The following is a 12,965-nucleotide window of genomic DNA, read 5'->3' as shown; positions in this document are numbered from 1 at the left end:
AATGTGTCAACATTACAGTAGTGAGTAGTGGACTTCCAGCTCTCCTCAGAGACCGGAGGGTCCGCCACTTCAAGTCTTTTGGCTGCTCCAGATACAAATGAAAGGTTGATCGATCTTTCGCTGCCCTGGCTGCAGGAACCGTCTTCCATTTAACGTTTGGTCCGCTGGCATGATCTCAGTTTTTAAATCTCACCTCGAAATCCATTTTTATAGATTGCCTTCCATTGCACTTAGTATCCTTTGTCGTCTTATCACCAAACTTAATGGAGCCATTTTCATTGATTTTTATTGTTTGCTACATTGCTGTTTTATCCCTTACATGCTGTTATTTTTATGTTACCATTGGACGGTTGTATTATTTTCTGAAATTGTACTACATCCATAACGTATTACAATTTTTATTACAGTGAGACCATCATTGTCCTCTCTCTCACTCTAGCAGTTCTGTCATGCACCCAGTGTAAATTATGCATGCATTGATATTTCAGGCTAATTACTAAGTCTTTGAGAGCAAGGTTATTGCTAGTGTGGCCTATGTGCTAAGTGTGTCCAACTGTATTAGCTGCAGGACCTCCTGATGAATCAATTATGTATCCGTCGATGAAACCAAATGCATACATGTTCTTTGTAAAAGGTCAAGAGCAGCCGTGCTGCAGCGCGGCATGATTAATTCAATCAGACCCAGCCCTCTGTGCCTACAGGTTACACAAAGAGCAAGTTACAAGAATACAGACCATTTAAGGAGAAAAAGAACTGAAGCTCACTGAAGCTGCTGCCATTGCTGCCATAGTTACAGGAGTCAAAACCCGGCAGCAACCTACGGATCTGCAAAGTGCTGAAGTGCCATACAATTGCAAATCCACACTCAAAACCCACCTGTTTAAAACTGCCTTTTCCCTACGATAATGAGTCTTATTTTAACTGTCCTATCTTAACTGTCCAAATTGCTTACTTATTAACTGTCTATTCTAACTCATTATTTGTTTTGTATTTTTATAGTTTTTTTTGTATTATTGGTTGTATTTTATTCACTGTACGGTGTCGTTGTGGGCTCTGAAAGGCACCTATTCAGATTCTGATCTCAGTTCATGAAAGATTATTGCTATATTTTGGTTGCCTAAAAGTGTCTTATTCAGCAATCCGTTGCACTTAGCTCCACCCTCTTGTCATGGCAACAAGATGCTGACAGCTAAAACCGAGGTTTCAAAAACCGTGAACCATAAACCAACAGGTGATGTCAGTGTGACTACATCCATTTCTTACATACAGTCTATGAAACATTAATGGAAAGAGATTTTGCAGGTTTGAGGTAAATAGAAATGGAAATAATACAATATATATAACTAATTCAAAACTTACTGCTATGCTAACTTTCTTTTCTGCTGTACTCTGTGACACTTGTTGCTATGGATACCATGCACCATTGCCACCTTTTAAAAAGTTACAAAGTAACCATTATTCTGCAGGTATTCAATTTATAATGGATTTATAATAAAATAAGTAAAACATTTTTAAGCCTCTTCAATATTTCCTGGTGCATTTAGGGACACTTCTTTAACCCCGACTTAGTCCCTTTTTATAAAAGAAGTTATGTTATGCAACTCGCCCACAGAAAGTTAGGTGCTGAGCCAATGTTCTGTCCTTTTATGTAAATAAAGATTTAGTATTTCCTCCAATCTCGTCACTTTTTTTGTGCCGGATTCAATTCAGTTTTCAAGGTAAATAACCATCTTCCAAGCTTGCAGGGCTAAATGTTTGGCTAAAATGCACTCTAATCCAGCATTAGCCTGCTTGGCTGGCACTCTTCTCCTCTAGCAAGAGCACATTCCTCATCCTCCACCGCACACCAGAATCGTGTATTCAGGGGGCATATATCTATGGCCCACATGCTCTCCTTTCCAGTTCCCACTTTCCTTCCTCCCATCTTTCTGTGATGAATGACGCCCATCTCAGAGCCGTTAACTAATTATTCTCCATTAATCTGAGATGAGCGGCTGCTGTCACCGCTGGAACCGAGACCCTGAGAATCTCTTTCAACCCGACCCAGCAAATATCACCCACCCACTCGACATACACCAAGCCGGGCAACCAGCCATGAGGCAGGCGGAGAGGCAGCGACACCAGAGATGCTGTCACCATGGCAACGGGCAGAGTGACACAGGGCGCCACGCTTATGTAATTAGGCAGTTACAGCAAATTGGAAGAAGTGGCAATCAAACTGAAACATTGCAAGATGACAGATGGATAATTGTATATGTATTCATGTATATATATATATATATATTTATTTATATAGATATATATTATATACATGTTAATATGTTTTGGGTAATATAATATAATTTGCAGTATAATGACACCATTTTTTTTTTTGCATTTTCACCCAGTCTAATAAGCATTTTCTGAGTTAAAATGCTATCAGCATTGACTTTTGCCTGAAGAAGAAAATAACATGTTTTTAATCTGCTAGAACATCAAATCCAGATGAAAATATGTTTAAAGTGATCCAAGGTTTTAAAAATCAGAATGTTGCGTAACAATAGCTAAAAACACACAATGATCTGTGTGTGTGTGTGTGTGTGTGTGTGTGTGTGTGTGTGTTTGTAATTGTATTGACATTGCAAGGACAAAAATATATTCACACGGCTCCTATTTGGCAACAAAAACCTGGTTGCTACAAGGTATATCTTTAAGATTAATATAATAAAAACAAGTGTCTACAGTATGTATTTTCTTGTGGAATGCATACTTACTCTGCCAGTTCTTCGAGGCTCCGGTACACATCATCCTCATTCAGAGCCGTGTCCTCTGACGGAAAGGGCCTGGTACACACACACACACACACACACACACACACACACAGGATGAGAGAGTAGAACATATTAGCACACACCGCCGAGTACCAGGTAGAAAAATAACCAGTCAAAAAAATGCGGTGTTCTCTCTGCCAGGTTGTCACTCCATCACGTCAGCAGCACAACAGCAGGATGAATTCAACAGAGGACCCCATCAGTCACAAAGCAACATTATCAAAACACATCAACACACTGCTGCTGACAGATGAAAAATAAAACCTGGAATCTTCACAGAGCCAACTTTGTCAGGTATTCAGGAAGGAACACAACCTTTATAAATGCTCTCAGGGGGTTTGAGCATCGTTCAAGGACCCTCACGGACAATACAGATACATTTATTATATTGAAAATGACAGAGTTAAGGGCAGTCCTCTTTTTTTACACAGTAAAAGTAAGCCTTTCTACTTTATTTTTGTTATAAAACATTAGGCCCATGCGATGCGCTACAAGCTACATTAGCATAAATTTAAGCATTCATGTCCGCCATGTCGTACAATAATCGCAACGATTCCTCCCGGCCCTCTTCTTGAATTTCTCATTCCCGCCCACGTAGCGTCAACAAATACAATCATACTCTTGGGAAGTGGTAGAGCATAAAAACAGATGACTAATCAATGAGCTCATTAAGCAGGTCGGATTTATTTCTTATCTTTTTAAATATATTTGTTTTCTCCAAACATCATTGTGAAGTGCATGATTAGATTAGATTGGCCAACCGCTTTTATGCTGCGTTCTCCTCATCTCCTCATCTTCTTTCTTCTTCTTTTTTTTTTTTTTACGCTTTGCTACAAATTACAGCCTAATAGCTTAATGTCATGCACAGCTGAAGCTCATTAAAATCAGTGAGGTCACGATCAGCGCTAATCACCAACCATGATAAAGTTACTGAAACGGAATTATCGAACTAATCCCTCGATGTTTATGAGAGATTCTCTGGGTTATGCTGTTTCACACCTAATCATTTCTTGGCCTTTATTTTACAGTGAGGATATAGGGGCTGGAATGAGGGAGGGTTACGACACGCAGCAGAGGTCCCAAGGCTGGAATTTAACTTGGGACGCATGCTGTAATGTGGCTACGAAGGCGTTCCATACCGAGGAATCAAGTTTAATAATGCAGGCAGTCCTTCTAACCTCCAAGCTGTAAGGATGGTAAAAAGTTTTACTGGGAAGAAAACAAACATTTGGGGAATGAAACTGTGGATTTATTGGTCATTAGCAGCTCTCAGAGGACCCAAACGCCTCAACGTATCGTGACTTTTTTTCTCTTTAAGGAGTTTGATTGTTGTTGCCTGTTTGTTTGTTTCCACCACGATCACAGCGTTCTGCCGTTGTTACCATCCTCTCCTCGAGCAATAAATCCTGCACACAGCCGGGCTTTCTGCTACGGTAAACAGCCCTGTAAGGTTGACCTTGACTCCCGTCTGAATAATGCAACTACCGAACACATGATTTGTTTTCTTACGGTCAAAGACCATGGACACACACATGCACACGGCATCTTTCCAGAAAAGCGATGGAGAACAGGGAGGGAGGGTTTCAGGCTCACGGGGAGACCAAGGTGCAGCCTGCACCGACTTGTTTGAATAGCAATCAGTTGAAATATGATACACTTTCATTTCATTCTCAACACCAAAATGAGTTGAGTCACAAAGTCTTCAAGGGTATAATGATTAATACAATGACGTGCATACTTAAGTAGAAGGTCAACACAATTCAAGAAACGTCTAGTAAAAGTGTATTTAATAGATGTTTATAAAATATAATATATAATTGTTTGACCCAATAACCTTACTAGTATAAAATGAAACAAAAACGACAATAGGTTATATCAAAAACAACAAGACAAACAAGGAAGGAAAACATTTATCATTGATTACCAGAAATGTCACCACAGTACGACAGCGTATCAGGCCCACTGTAAAAATAATTCGGCTCCGTTTTTTTTTCAGTGGCCCTAATACACCGCCCTACCATAGTAACTAAACCAGCTACACCAGTATTCCCAAGACTTTAACAACAGGTCCTATCTGTGAATTGGGAGAAGAGTGGAATTATGTGTAAATTAACATTACTGACCATCTTTTCTGCCATTTCTGTATCATGTTTTATCATCTTGAACAGGTCAACCAGACCTAAATATTTGATAAATGACCAAATAAATGCATTTTGGCAGGGTTGACAGGTTCTCCCTGTCATCAGTTGACCAGAATGTACGCTAGCCTTTCATATTGGATTCAATGTTAGAAGTTGGATACGCGGGAAATTAAAATATTACGGACATTCTGGCTCCCTGGAAGAAATTCTGAAAATATATTTGGCAACATTAATAAAAAGTCCTGCGAACCACCTTTGGGTTCTGACCCAGTACACACCTACAACACAATACAACCCTCAAGGAGTTCTGTTCTGTTCAACAACAAGTCCCTTTACTTCCCAGCCTCATATGCATCATCTATTTCTTGACCAATTCCTACGTCCAAACATGCACCTTTCAATAACATGAGGTGAAATATGAAGCTGAAAACATATTGTATTTAAAATGGTGAAGACTGTCAACTTTAACATGATTAGACATCAAAAGGTTTGCAAGCAGGTTTACCTTGCGTGACACCAGGAGGCCGGGGCCTACTGAACTGTGTCGTACCCCAAAATACAGCAGCAGCACATAGTCTCAATTTTTTAATAATCTTCTTGTTATTTAATCTTTTGAATTGTACTGTTTTCTCATGCAAGAGGAAGAGTTTTGTCTGTGTGTTAATTATTACTCTTTTTTCCCAATTAGGATGTTATGTTTGGCATGATGGAAGTGGCAAGTTGGTGCCTCTGAGAAAGCATCATAAAACTTAATTTACAGTATAAAGTTAACTAGTTGAGTTAAGTTAAGTCCTTCATGAATACATCTCAATGATATGTGAAGATGATTTCTGCTGATTGATTAAATGCACTTCCCTGAAACAAATGTATGATTGTCGACATATGGGATAGATCAAGCAACATGCTGTGGCAGGAAAGAGAGAACACAGAGAAAAAGAATGAAAAGGTGTTGACGACTGTGAAGTGAGCTGGGAGATGATATAGACGCTTCAATGTCAGTGTAGACGTTCAAAGCTCTCATAAAAAGGCACTCAACTCTCTGTAAGCACTCATATGTGAAACCCTTCGACTGTGTTTAATCTAAAATATGATCAGGTGACACTTTATTGTGATAGAATTTCTCATAAAAGAGCCAACGGCCAATAAACACAGGACTTTTGTCCGGGAGACTGCCGTTTGTAAATGTAAACGTTGACATTTGTCACATACGTCTTTAGTCAAGTTAATGTCTATCACACTCTGTTTCTAAACCTTACCAAATCATTGGCTAAACCTGACTTCCTGTGAAGACTATGTTCTCACCTATAGCACTTTGATCATAGCACTGTTGTACTTAAGGTATCCTTGCTGAACAGATTTACTACTTTGCACTTAACACTTGTTTCTATTTTTTCGCTCTTACTTTATCGGCAATGATATGTTGTGGTTTCTTTCTTTCGACAAATGTACTTATTGTAAGTCGCTTTCGACAAAAGCATCTGCTAAATGTTTAGTTTATTTTTAAAAGAAAATAGCAGACATGGGACAATATGAACATTTCGGCACTTAAACATACTGGAACAACTTTACATTTACAAACAATATTATTATTGTGTCACAGATAAGAGTCACATCTTTTTTTTTCAATGTTTAACATTCTAATAATCTTAAATAACATCCATCATCAGATCTCCCTGCATAAATAAGGGATAAATAATGCCTTTAAAAAAAAAATCAGACTCGACCATGACAGCAAGCCAGACAGCTTTTTCTAAAGTCACTTTTGACGATATCTCAGATCATCATTAATTCACCACTGGTGTCTTTTATTGCGCTCCTATATCCTCCCATCCCTAGAGAATATGCATGTAACAAGTGCATACTGACACGCCGTCGCTGACAAGTCCCACGATGACGCTGGAGGGATACGTAGAGTGTAGTTTGAAGCGGCGGCGTGATGACAAAGTTGCTGTGTTTGACGCCGGGGTGAGAGCGAGTTGGTATCTGTGTGACTCCAGCAAGCAGCCTTTGTGTAATTAAAGCAGCGGTCGCAGTGGAAAGACCACTCAGCCATCAAGTTAATGAATGCTCAGCAAGATAGTCAAAGGTCAGCTGGTCATCCTCAGGCACACACGCACACACACACACACACACACACACACACACACACACACACACACACACACACACACACACACACACACACACACACACACACACACACACACACACACACACACACACACACACACACACGGATGATGCAAACCCCACAGTCCTCCCCGGTTCATTAACTTTGCTAACTTTTCAGTGTTTGCTTGACTTCATTAAAACCTCTGTATTTGCAAGAGCTAATTACAAGTACTATTATTAAGGCATCATAATGCAGAAGCTGCCTCATCTGATTCATGTTGCTTTCTCACTCAGTGTTATGAGCAGAAACAGCGCAGGAGGTGCTTCCTCCAGAGCGTAATAACGCACCCACATCTGATGGCCCCCTCCAATGAAATGTGCATTATATTATAAGTTATTAATGGAGTCCCGCAGGGCTAAATTTAATTACATAGTAGTTTGCATGGCTTTGCGCTGCGTATGTATCACCCCGGTGTTGTTCTGTGGAGCCGTATCACGGCCCGATGCTGCCGTTTTCATTTCGTCTAAATGATGCAAGGCGGTGTAATTGGACTGTGTTTATAATTTCATCAGGACTCCGATGATGAGGCGTCTCTTGGCTATTCAATGATACTCTATTGTCTCCATGTTCAGGCCTAATCTGGGTGTGTGGTTCTTCTACGTAATCACTTGTCTATTCAGAAAACACAAAGTGCCTTTGTTTATCTTTTTATACCTCTGATTATCCCCAACAGATTTTCCATAAGCCCTCCTGATTTGGCTTATTGAAGTGCTTGTTTTTAGTATTTCACCTGTGTTGTCTAAGTACAACGGACTCTTTTCGGTAAAATTAGGAGAATATCGCTCTCTTTGTTGGTTTAGTTGGGCTCCGGGGTTTTGTTAGGTTTAAGTATTTGGTTGGAAATAGTTTCCTATTACTGAAGGATTCATGTTATAATGTAAGCAAGTTTAAAAGCTCTGCCATCTGTGTTTTTGTTCCCTTTATCTGGTTTATCCGATTAGCTCTGCTCATTTTTAATGGGCTATATTGTACTTTCGGTGTTTCGCTGGTGTAGTTGGTTTCCGTTCGTTTGCTTCAGTCCATCATTTCCTAATTATTTGGTACTAAATCAATGAAAACCAATAGAGAGACTTTTCAATTATTACACTTCTTATTCACTCATTCAAACTAACTGCGAGGCTTATGTAGAGTCTTTTAGTTCAGTAACCGTGAGCAGAAAACTTAATGTGAAATTTAGCTTCAGAAAAGCAGAATATATTCAAACTTTATAGATAATTTTTCTATAAAAAAATTAACAAATATTTATTTGGATTTAAAGTAAATGTTTCTTTTAAGATTTGTTTTTTAATATAATAATTTCTTCCAAATTCCTTTAGTTCTTTCAAGCATACTCTTTAAATAAAGCATGCCCTATGTGAATTTGTTTGTTTGTGCAAATTTTTTAATAAATAGCATTAATTAATAATAAGAAATAAATATTGCAACATGTTTCAACCAAGGTATAAATAAAAAAAAAAGCATTAATAATCTCACTGAGGCTTTTCTGGTTGAATAAAGGTAAAGAATAACAACACCTGTTCTAATGAGAGCCCACATTTCATTCTCCGAACCAACAAACAACCTCTCTTGTCCGGCCTTTTCTCGGCTGATTAAAGCCACTGCTGCCGTGAAGGGAGCATGTGCTGGACAAAGCCGGCGTGATCCCGTCCCATTGATCAGCTTTTGTCCGACAGCAGAACAACAGTGTAGCCCTTAGTTGTGAATGCAGCTGAAATTGAGGTGGAAGCAGTTTCATGTCCCAGGACGCGGCTTTGTTTCTGCAGGGGTCGATAAATCGCTGGCCGGTGTGCACTTTTCCACTTATTGTACGGCACCTGTCCACAAAGCCTGCCGCGCTGGAGGAAGTGTGCTAAATGACATACGAGTAGGAGCCTCTTCCTTTGCCTGTTTCTTTCGCAGCATTTACGACATTAACACACGCAACGCATTCAGACAAGAGTGAAACAGGAGGCGTGGATGTGCATTGTGATTACTGCACACTAATGTGTGTGATTCAGTGGCGTGAGGCGGCAGAGCCGAGCCCACGCCATGAGGAGAGCCAGGGAGGGAGAGAGAGAGCACTGCAACCTCCTCGTCTGAAACGTAGAAACACATCCATCGTCCCTTGAACTCCATCTTTCAGCAGTAATACTATAAAAGGCCCATTTCTTATTTATCTTTATTTCACAGAAGCATCTTTCAAGTCACAAATGGCTTCTCATCAAGCCCAGAAGAACTTCAGGAAAAGCTGAAGCGATTATTCAATTAGTAAATTAACTATTATATTATATAGATATGAATTATCTATCGCTTGACTCACGTTTAAAATAGAAATGTTGAACGTTCTCGGATTTGTCGCTTTCCCCTCTTTTATATCACATCATCTTTTGGTCTTTTGATCAGACGAAATAAGCAATTGGAAAACATAATCTTGGGGTTTTCCATCCTTTTCATTTCATTTTGACATGTTGTTTTTTTTATGGATCTGCCTGCAAAGAATGAATGAGATGCTGCTCAACGAGCAGCTAGAAAAACAGCGGATCAATACTTTCACATCTATAATCTAAGATGGTTTTGGTGAATATATCAGCAACATCTTTCTTCCTGTATATCTGAGACAACATCTGTTTATATGTTCCAGCGAAGCAGGGCCTTAACAAAGAAACACCCTGTGATTGGATGAATGGCCGTGTTGACGGAGGAATCTAGACACGCCCACTCAGGAAACAGGAAGGCGGAGAATCCTGGAGGATTGAAGTTGGCTGTGAACCGCTCGGGAACCTGCTGGCAGCCGGCTGGGAGAGGAAATACACCTCTTTCCAATCTGCTCTATATGAGTGTGCATTGTTGTGATTGTTTGTAACAGGTGCTTTTGACTTTTCAGCAGTATACAAGAATAACCTCTAATTTGCAGTGACCACCAGTTTGCTTCTATTGGGACAATATGTATTGTTATTTATTGTAAAGGTCTGGTGTTTCTCAGTTCCACCCATAGTTGTGGTTTTTATTGAGTATAGTCACACATGCATATTAAATAATTTACCTTACAGGCAGAAATAGTCCTACATCTGATGTCAGAAATCTAGTTTTGATAAATAATTTTTATTGTTCTGTAAGAACAATTATGAGCTGAGGTCTCTCCCACTCTGACAGCCCGGCTCAGTGATGAAGTAGAACAGTGAAGCGCGAGTGGGTTAAAGGTTAACCGAGGGGTTAGCCGAGGACAGTAAAGATAAGCGGGAGGAAGGAGGGAGCTGAACAACAGGCAGAGGATGACGCAGGCTTATACTGAAGATAAGCTGTGAGAAACACAAGGTCAACTCCGGACACACAAAGAGATCGGGACACGAGGCCTCCACACAAAGAGGATTTACGCTTTTTGATTTGATTGACAGGTTTTGCAGTGAATTGTTCACAGATATAGATGGTATCAAGGTTTTAGGTTTGGTTTCAAAGAAAAGATAAGTTGTACAAATGAACGGTCTACTTTAGTCAGTAAAACTTATTTCATTGATTCTCGCACTTTGAAACCATTCCCCCCCCGTTATCACGCAGAAAGTACGTTCTTTTTGAATGCCGTGTGTGAAGCATCGTATCTGTCGCCTGAGAGGTGAATCCGAGGGCAAAAACAATCTATGACGCAGAGGAACAAGAGGAAGCTTATCTTCATTTTTGCCATCGACTCGGAGCGTAAGATGGACAGTAACAAAGAACCTAGAGATAGCTGGGAAGAAAATGAACTGAGCAAATGCATATTTGATTGTGTGTCCAGTGTATCTCTAGACGTGCCGAGCGCCGTACAGCATAAAGCATGAACTTCCCGACCGGGCTGGAATGCTGACACAGTGACAGAGACGTGAAACTGTCGATGGCCGATTACAGTGAACACCCATCACAGACGAATCAATGGGCTTCAACAGAACGTCAATGGACATGCCTGTGGCAATGTTATCTCTCTGGCCATTTTAACACAAAATGGATGGCCTGATATACGGACACACATGATCTGAGACTGAGGGGTTATTGCCTGGTCATCTAGACCTGCACCCTGAGGTGCTACAGACAGAAAAATATTATTTCTAATGGCTTTCTCAAACAGTTTCCTTGATACAATATGTTTTCTCTATACCCTTTAAAGGGGCAAGTAAGATATTAACTTCAGTTTATTCATCCGGCCTCTGCTGCTTCATTTTCAACCACCTTTGTGTTTGTTTCTCACAAGTGTAATCTGAAATCTCAGGAGCATCCCTCTGAAGGCGTGCAGGCACAAAGAAAACATCCTGTGAGACGTGGAGGTGAAAGGAAACGGATAAGCAGTTTGTAGTTGTATTGTGAAATGACATGACTCCGTGGTTGTAGAGCAGCAGGCCTGGAGGGCCTGTCTTTACGGTACACTACTTTCATGTACGCTATGGTGTGTGATGGCAGGCCTGTCGATAGCTGACAGGGGCTTTGAAGCGAGACAGAAGAGGTCTGTCAGGTCCTCGGGAACTTTTGACTCAGCTGACCTTGCCTTGAGCAGGATTACCAAGAAGGAGACCCTTTAGAAAGGCCATCAGTGAACATCATGTAAGTGCTCTGCTTGGTATCCGGTTCAATCATACAGTACATGGGCTCGGATATAATTATAATCAGTTATACAGATCATGTAGAGAAGGCAATAAGAAACAGACTATTGCTTAAAGCTCCATTAAGAACTGTGTTAGACATCAACGCTACATATGCACTACTGCTGATACCACTGAGAATCAACACCAACGCAGCAGCTTACTGTTTTCAGCTATAACTCGCAGTCGACTCCCAACAGATAAAACCATGAGAAGTACAAGCTCAAACAAGGCAATCGTACCTGAACTGCTCCGCACGAAATAAAGGCAAGCTGAAGCAGAGATTTCCTTGGAGGAGAGAGCAGAACGCAGCGAGCTAAGAGATCCAGACAGGCTCTTAAGTTGGAGCGAAGGACCGCAGCTGGGAACGGATAATGGACTTGAATTCATCAAGGTCTCCGTGGGTTGAGTATTCACATTTTGTGAATTTAGTTTGATATCAAATTTGACACCACACACACACACACACCTACCGCAAACGTGGACCGGAGTCTATTGGGACAAACACATCCATCACAGTGAAAGGTGACAAAAGCAAAGTTTCTATTAAACTCTCAGTCAGGAAAAGTTTAACATTTTTAAATATTTTTTTTAATTTAAGAACATTTTTATTTATTTGTGTGTTATTAGGGTATAATTGATTAACAATGACTAACTACCAAGGTAATAATGGATAGCAAGATGATTTTGGCTTTGCAGTCCCTGCATTGAAACGTCCCCTCGAGGGAATGTAGTTCAGTATTCCATCTAATTACCTTCATAAACGTTTTTGTGTTCAGGCCAACAGCCAAATGTGACCTCACTTAATAAAGTCATACTTTATCGATCCCTATAAATCAGCTGTTTCGCGTTCACCTCCAAAGCAGGGGAAGAGGTCAGGGTAATGAAATTGCTTTGCTCAAGGACACTTCAGTAGTCCGATTCTTAATTACTTTCACCTTGCTGCCTATTTGGAATCCAGGTTTGTGAAAACACAACATTTATTTTGCCATAAAGCTACATTCATAACCATTTGTGTTTTCAACTCTGACCCACAGTTTGAGAATGTGAAATTTAATAACAGTTTTTAGATTTAGTAAATATTGTGATTAGGAGGAATAAAGTAACTCGGGATCCGTAAGAGTGATTTACATGAGGTCGAACAAGCCTCGATGTCGACACCTCGCAGCAGAACAGTGTGGACAGGACATGAATTAGCCAGCAGTCAGCGGGTTGTGTTGTCTTTATTAATGTGCTCTGTCTCTCTCTCTCTGTC

At 40.2% G+C, this 12,965-nt stretch overlaps 1 protein-coding gene across 3 annotated transcripts in view; it reads right to left on the bottom strand.

Moving 5' to 3' along the window:
- Positions 1-12,965, bottom strand: part of vav2 (vav 2 guanine nucleotide exchange factor) — a 190,832-nt gene that overhangs the window by 36,202 nt on the left and 141,665 nt on the right. For all 3 annotated transcript variants that reach the window (XM_084035065.1, XM_084035066.1, XM_084035067.1), the window contains exon 4: positions 2,754-2,822. In XM_084035065.1, the coding sequence (XP_083891191.1) occupies positions 2,754-2,822 (69 nt within the window). The remainder of the gene's footprint in view (positions 1-2,753; positions 2,823-12,965) is intronic.

Source organism: Eutrigla gurnardus (assembly GCF_963514095.1).
Source record: "Eutrigla gurnardus genome assembly, chromosome: 19".
Taxonomy (NCBI): Eukaryota; Metazoa; Chordata; class Actinopteri; order Perciformes; family Triglidae; genus Eutrigla; species Eutrigla gurnardus.
The sequence above is the reverse complement of the archived record's forward strand: the minus strand, read 5'-3'. Positions and strand labels throughout refer to the sequence as shown.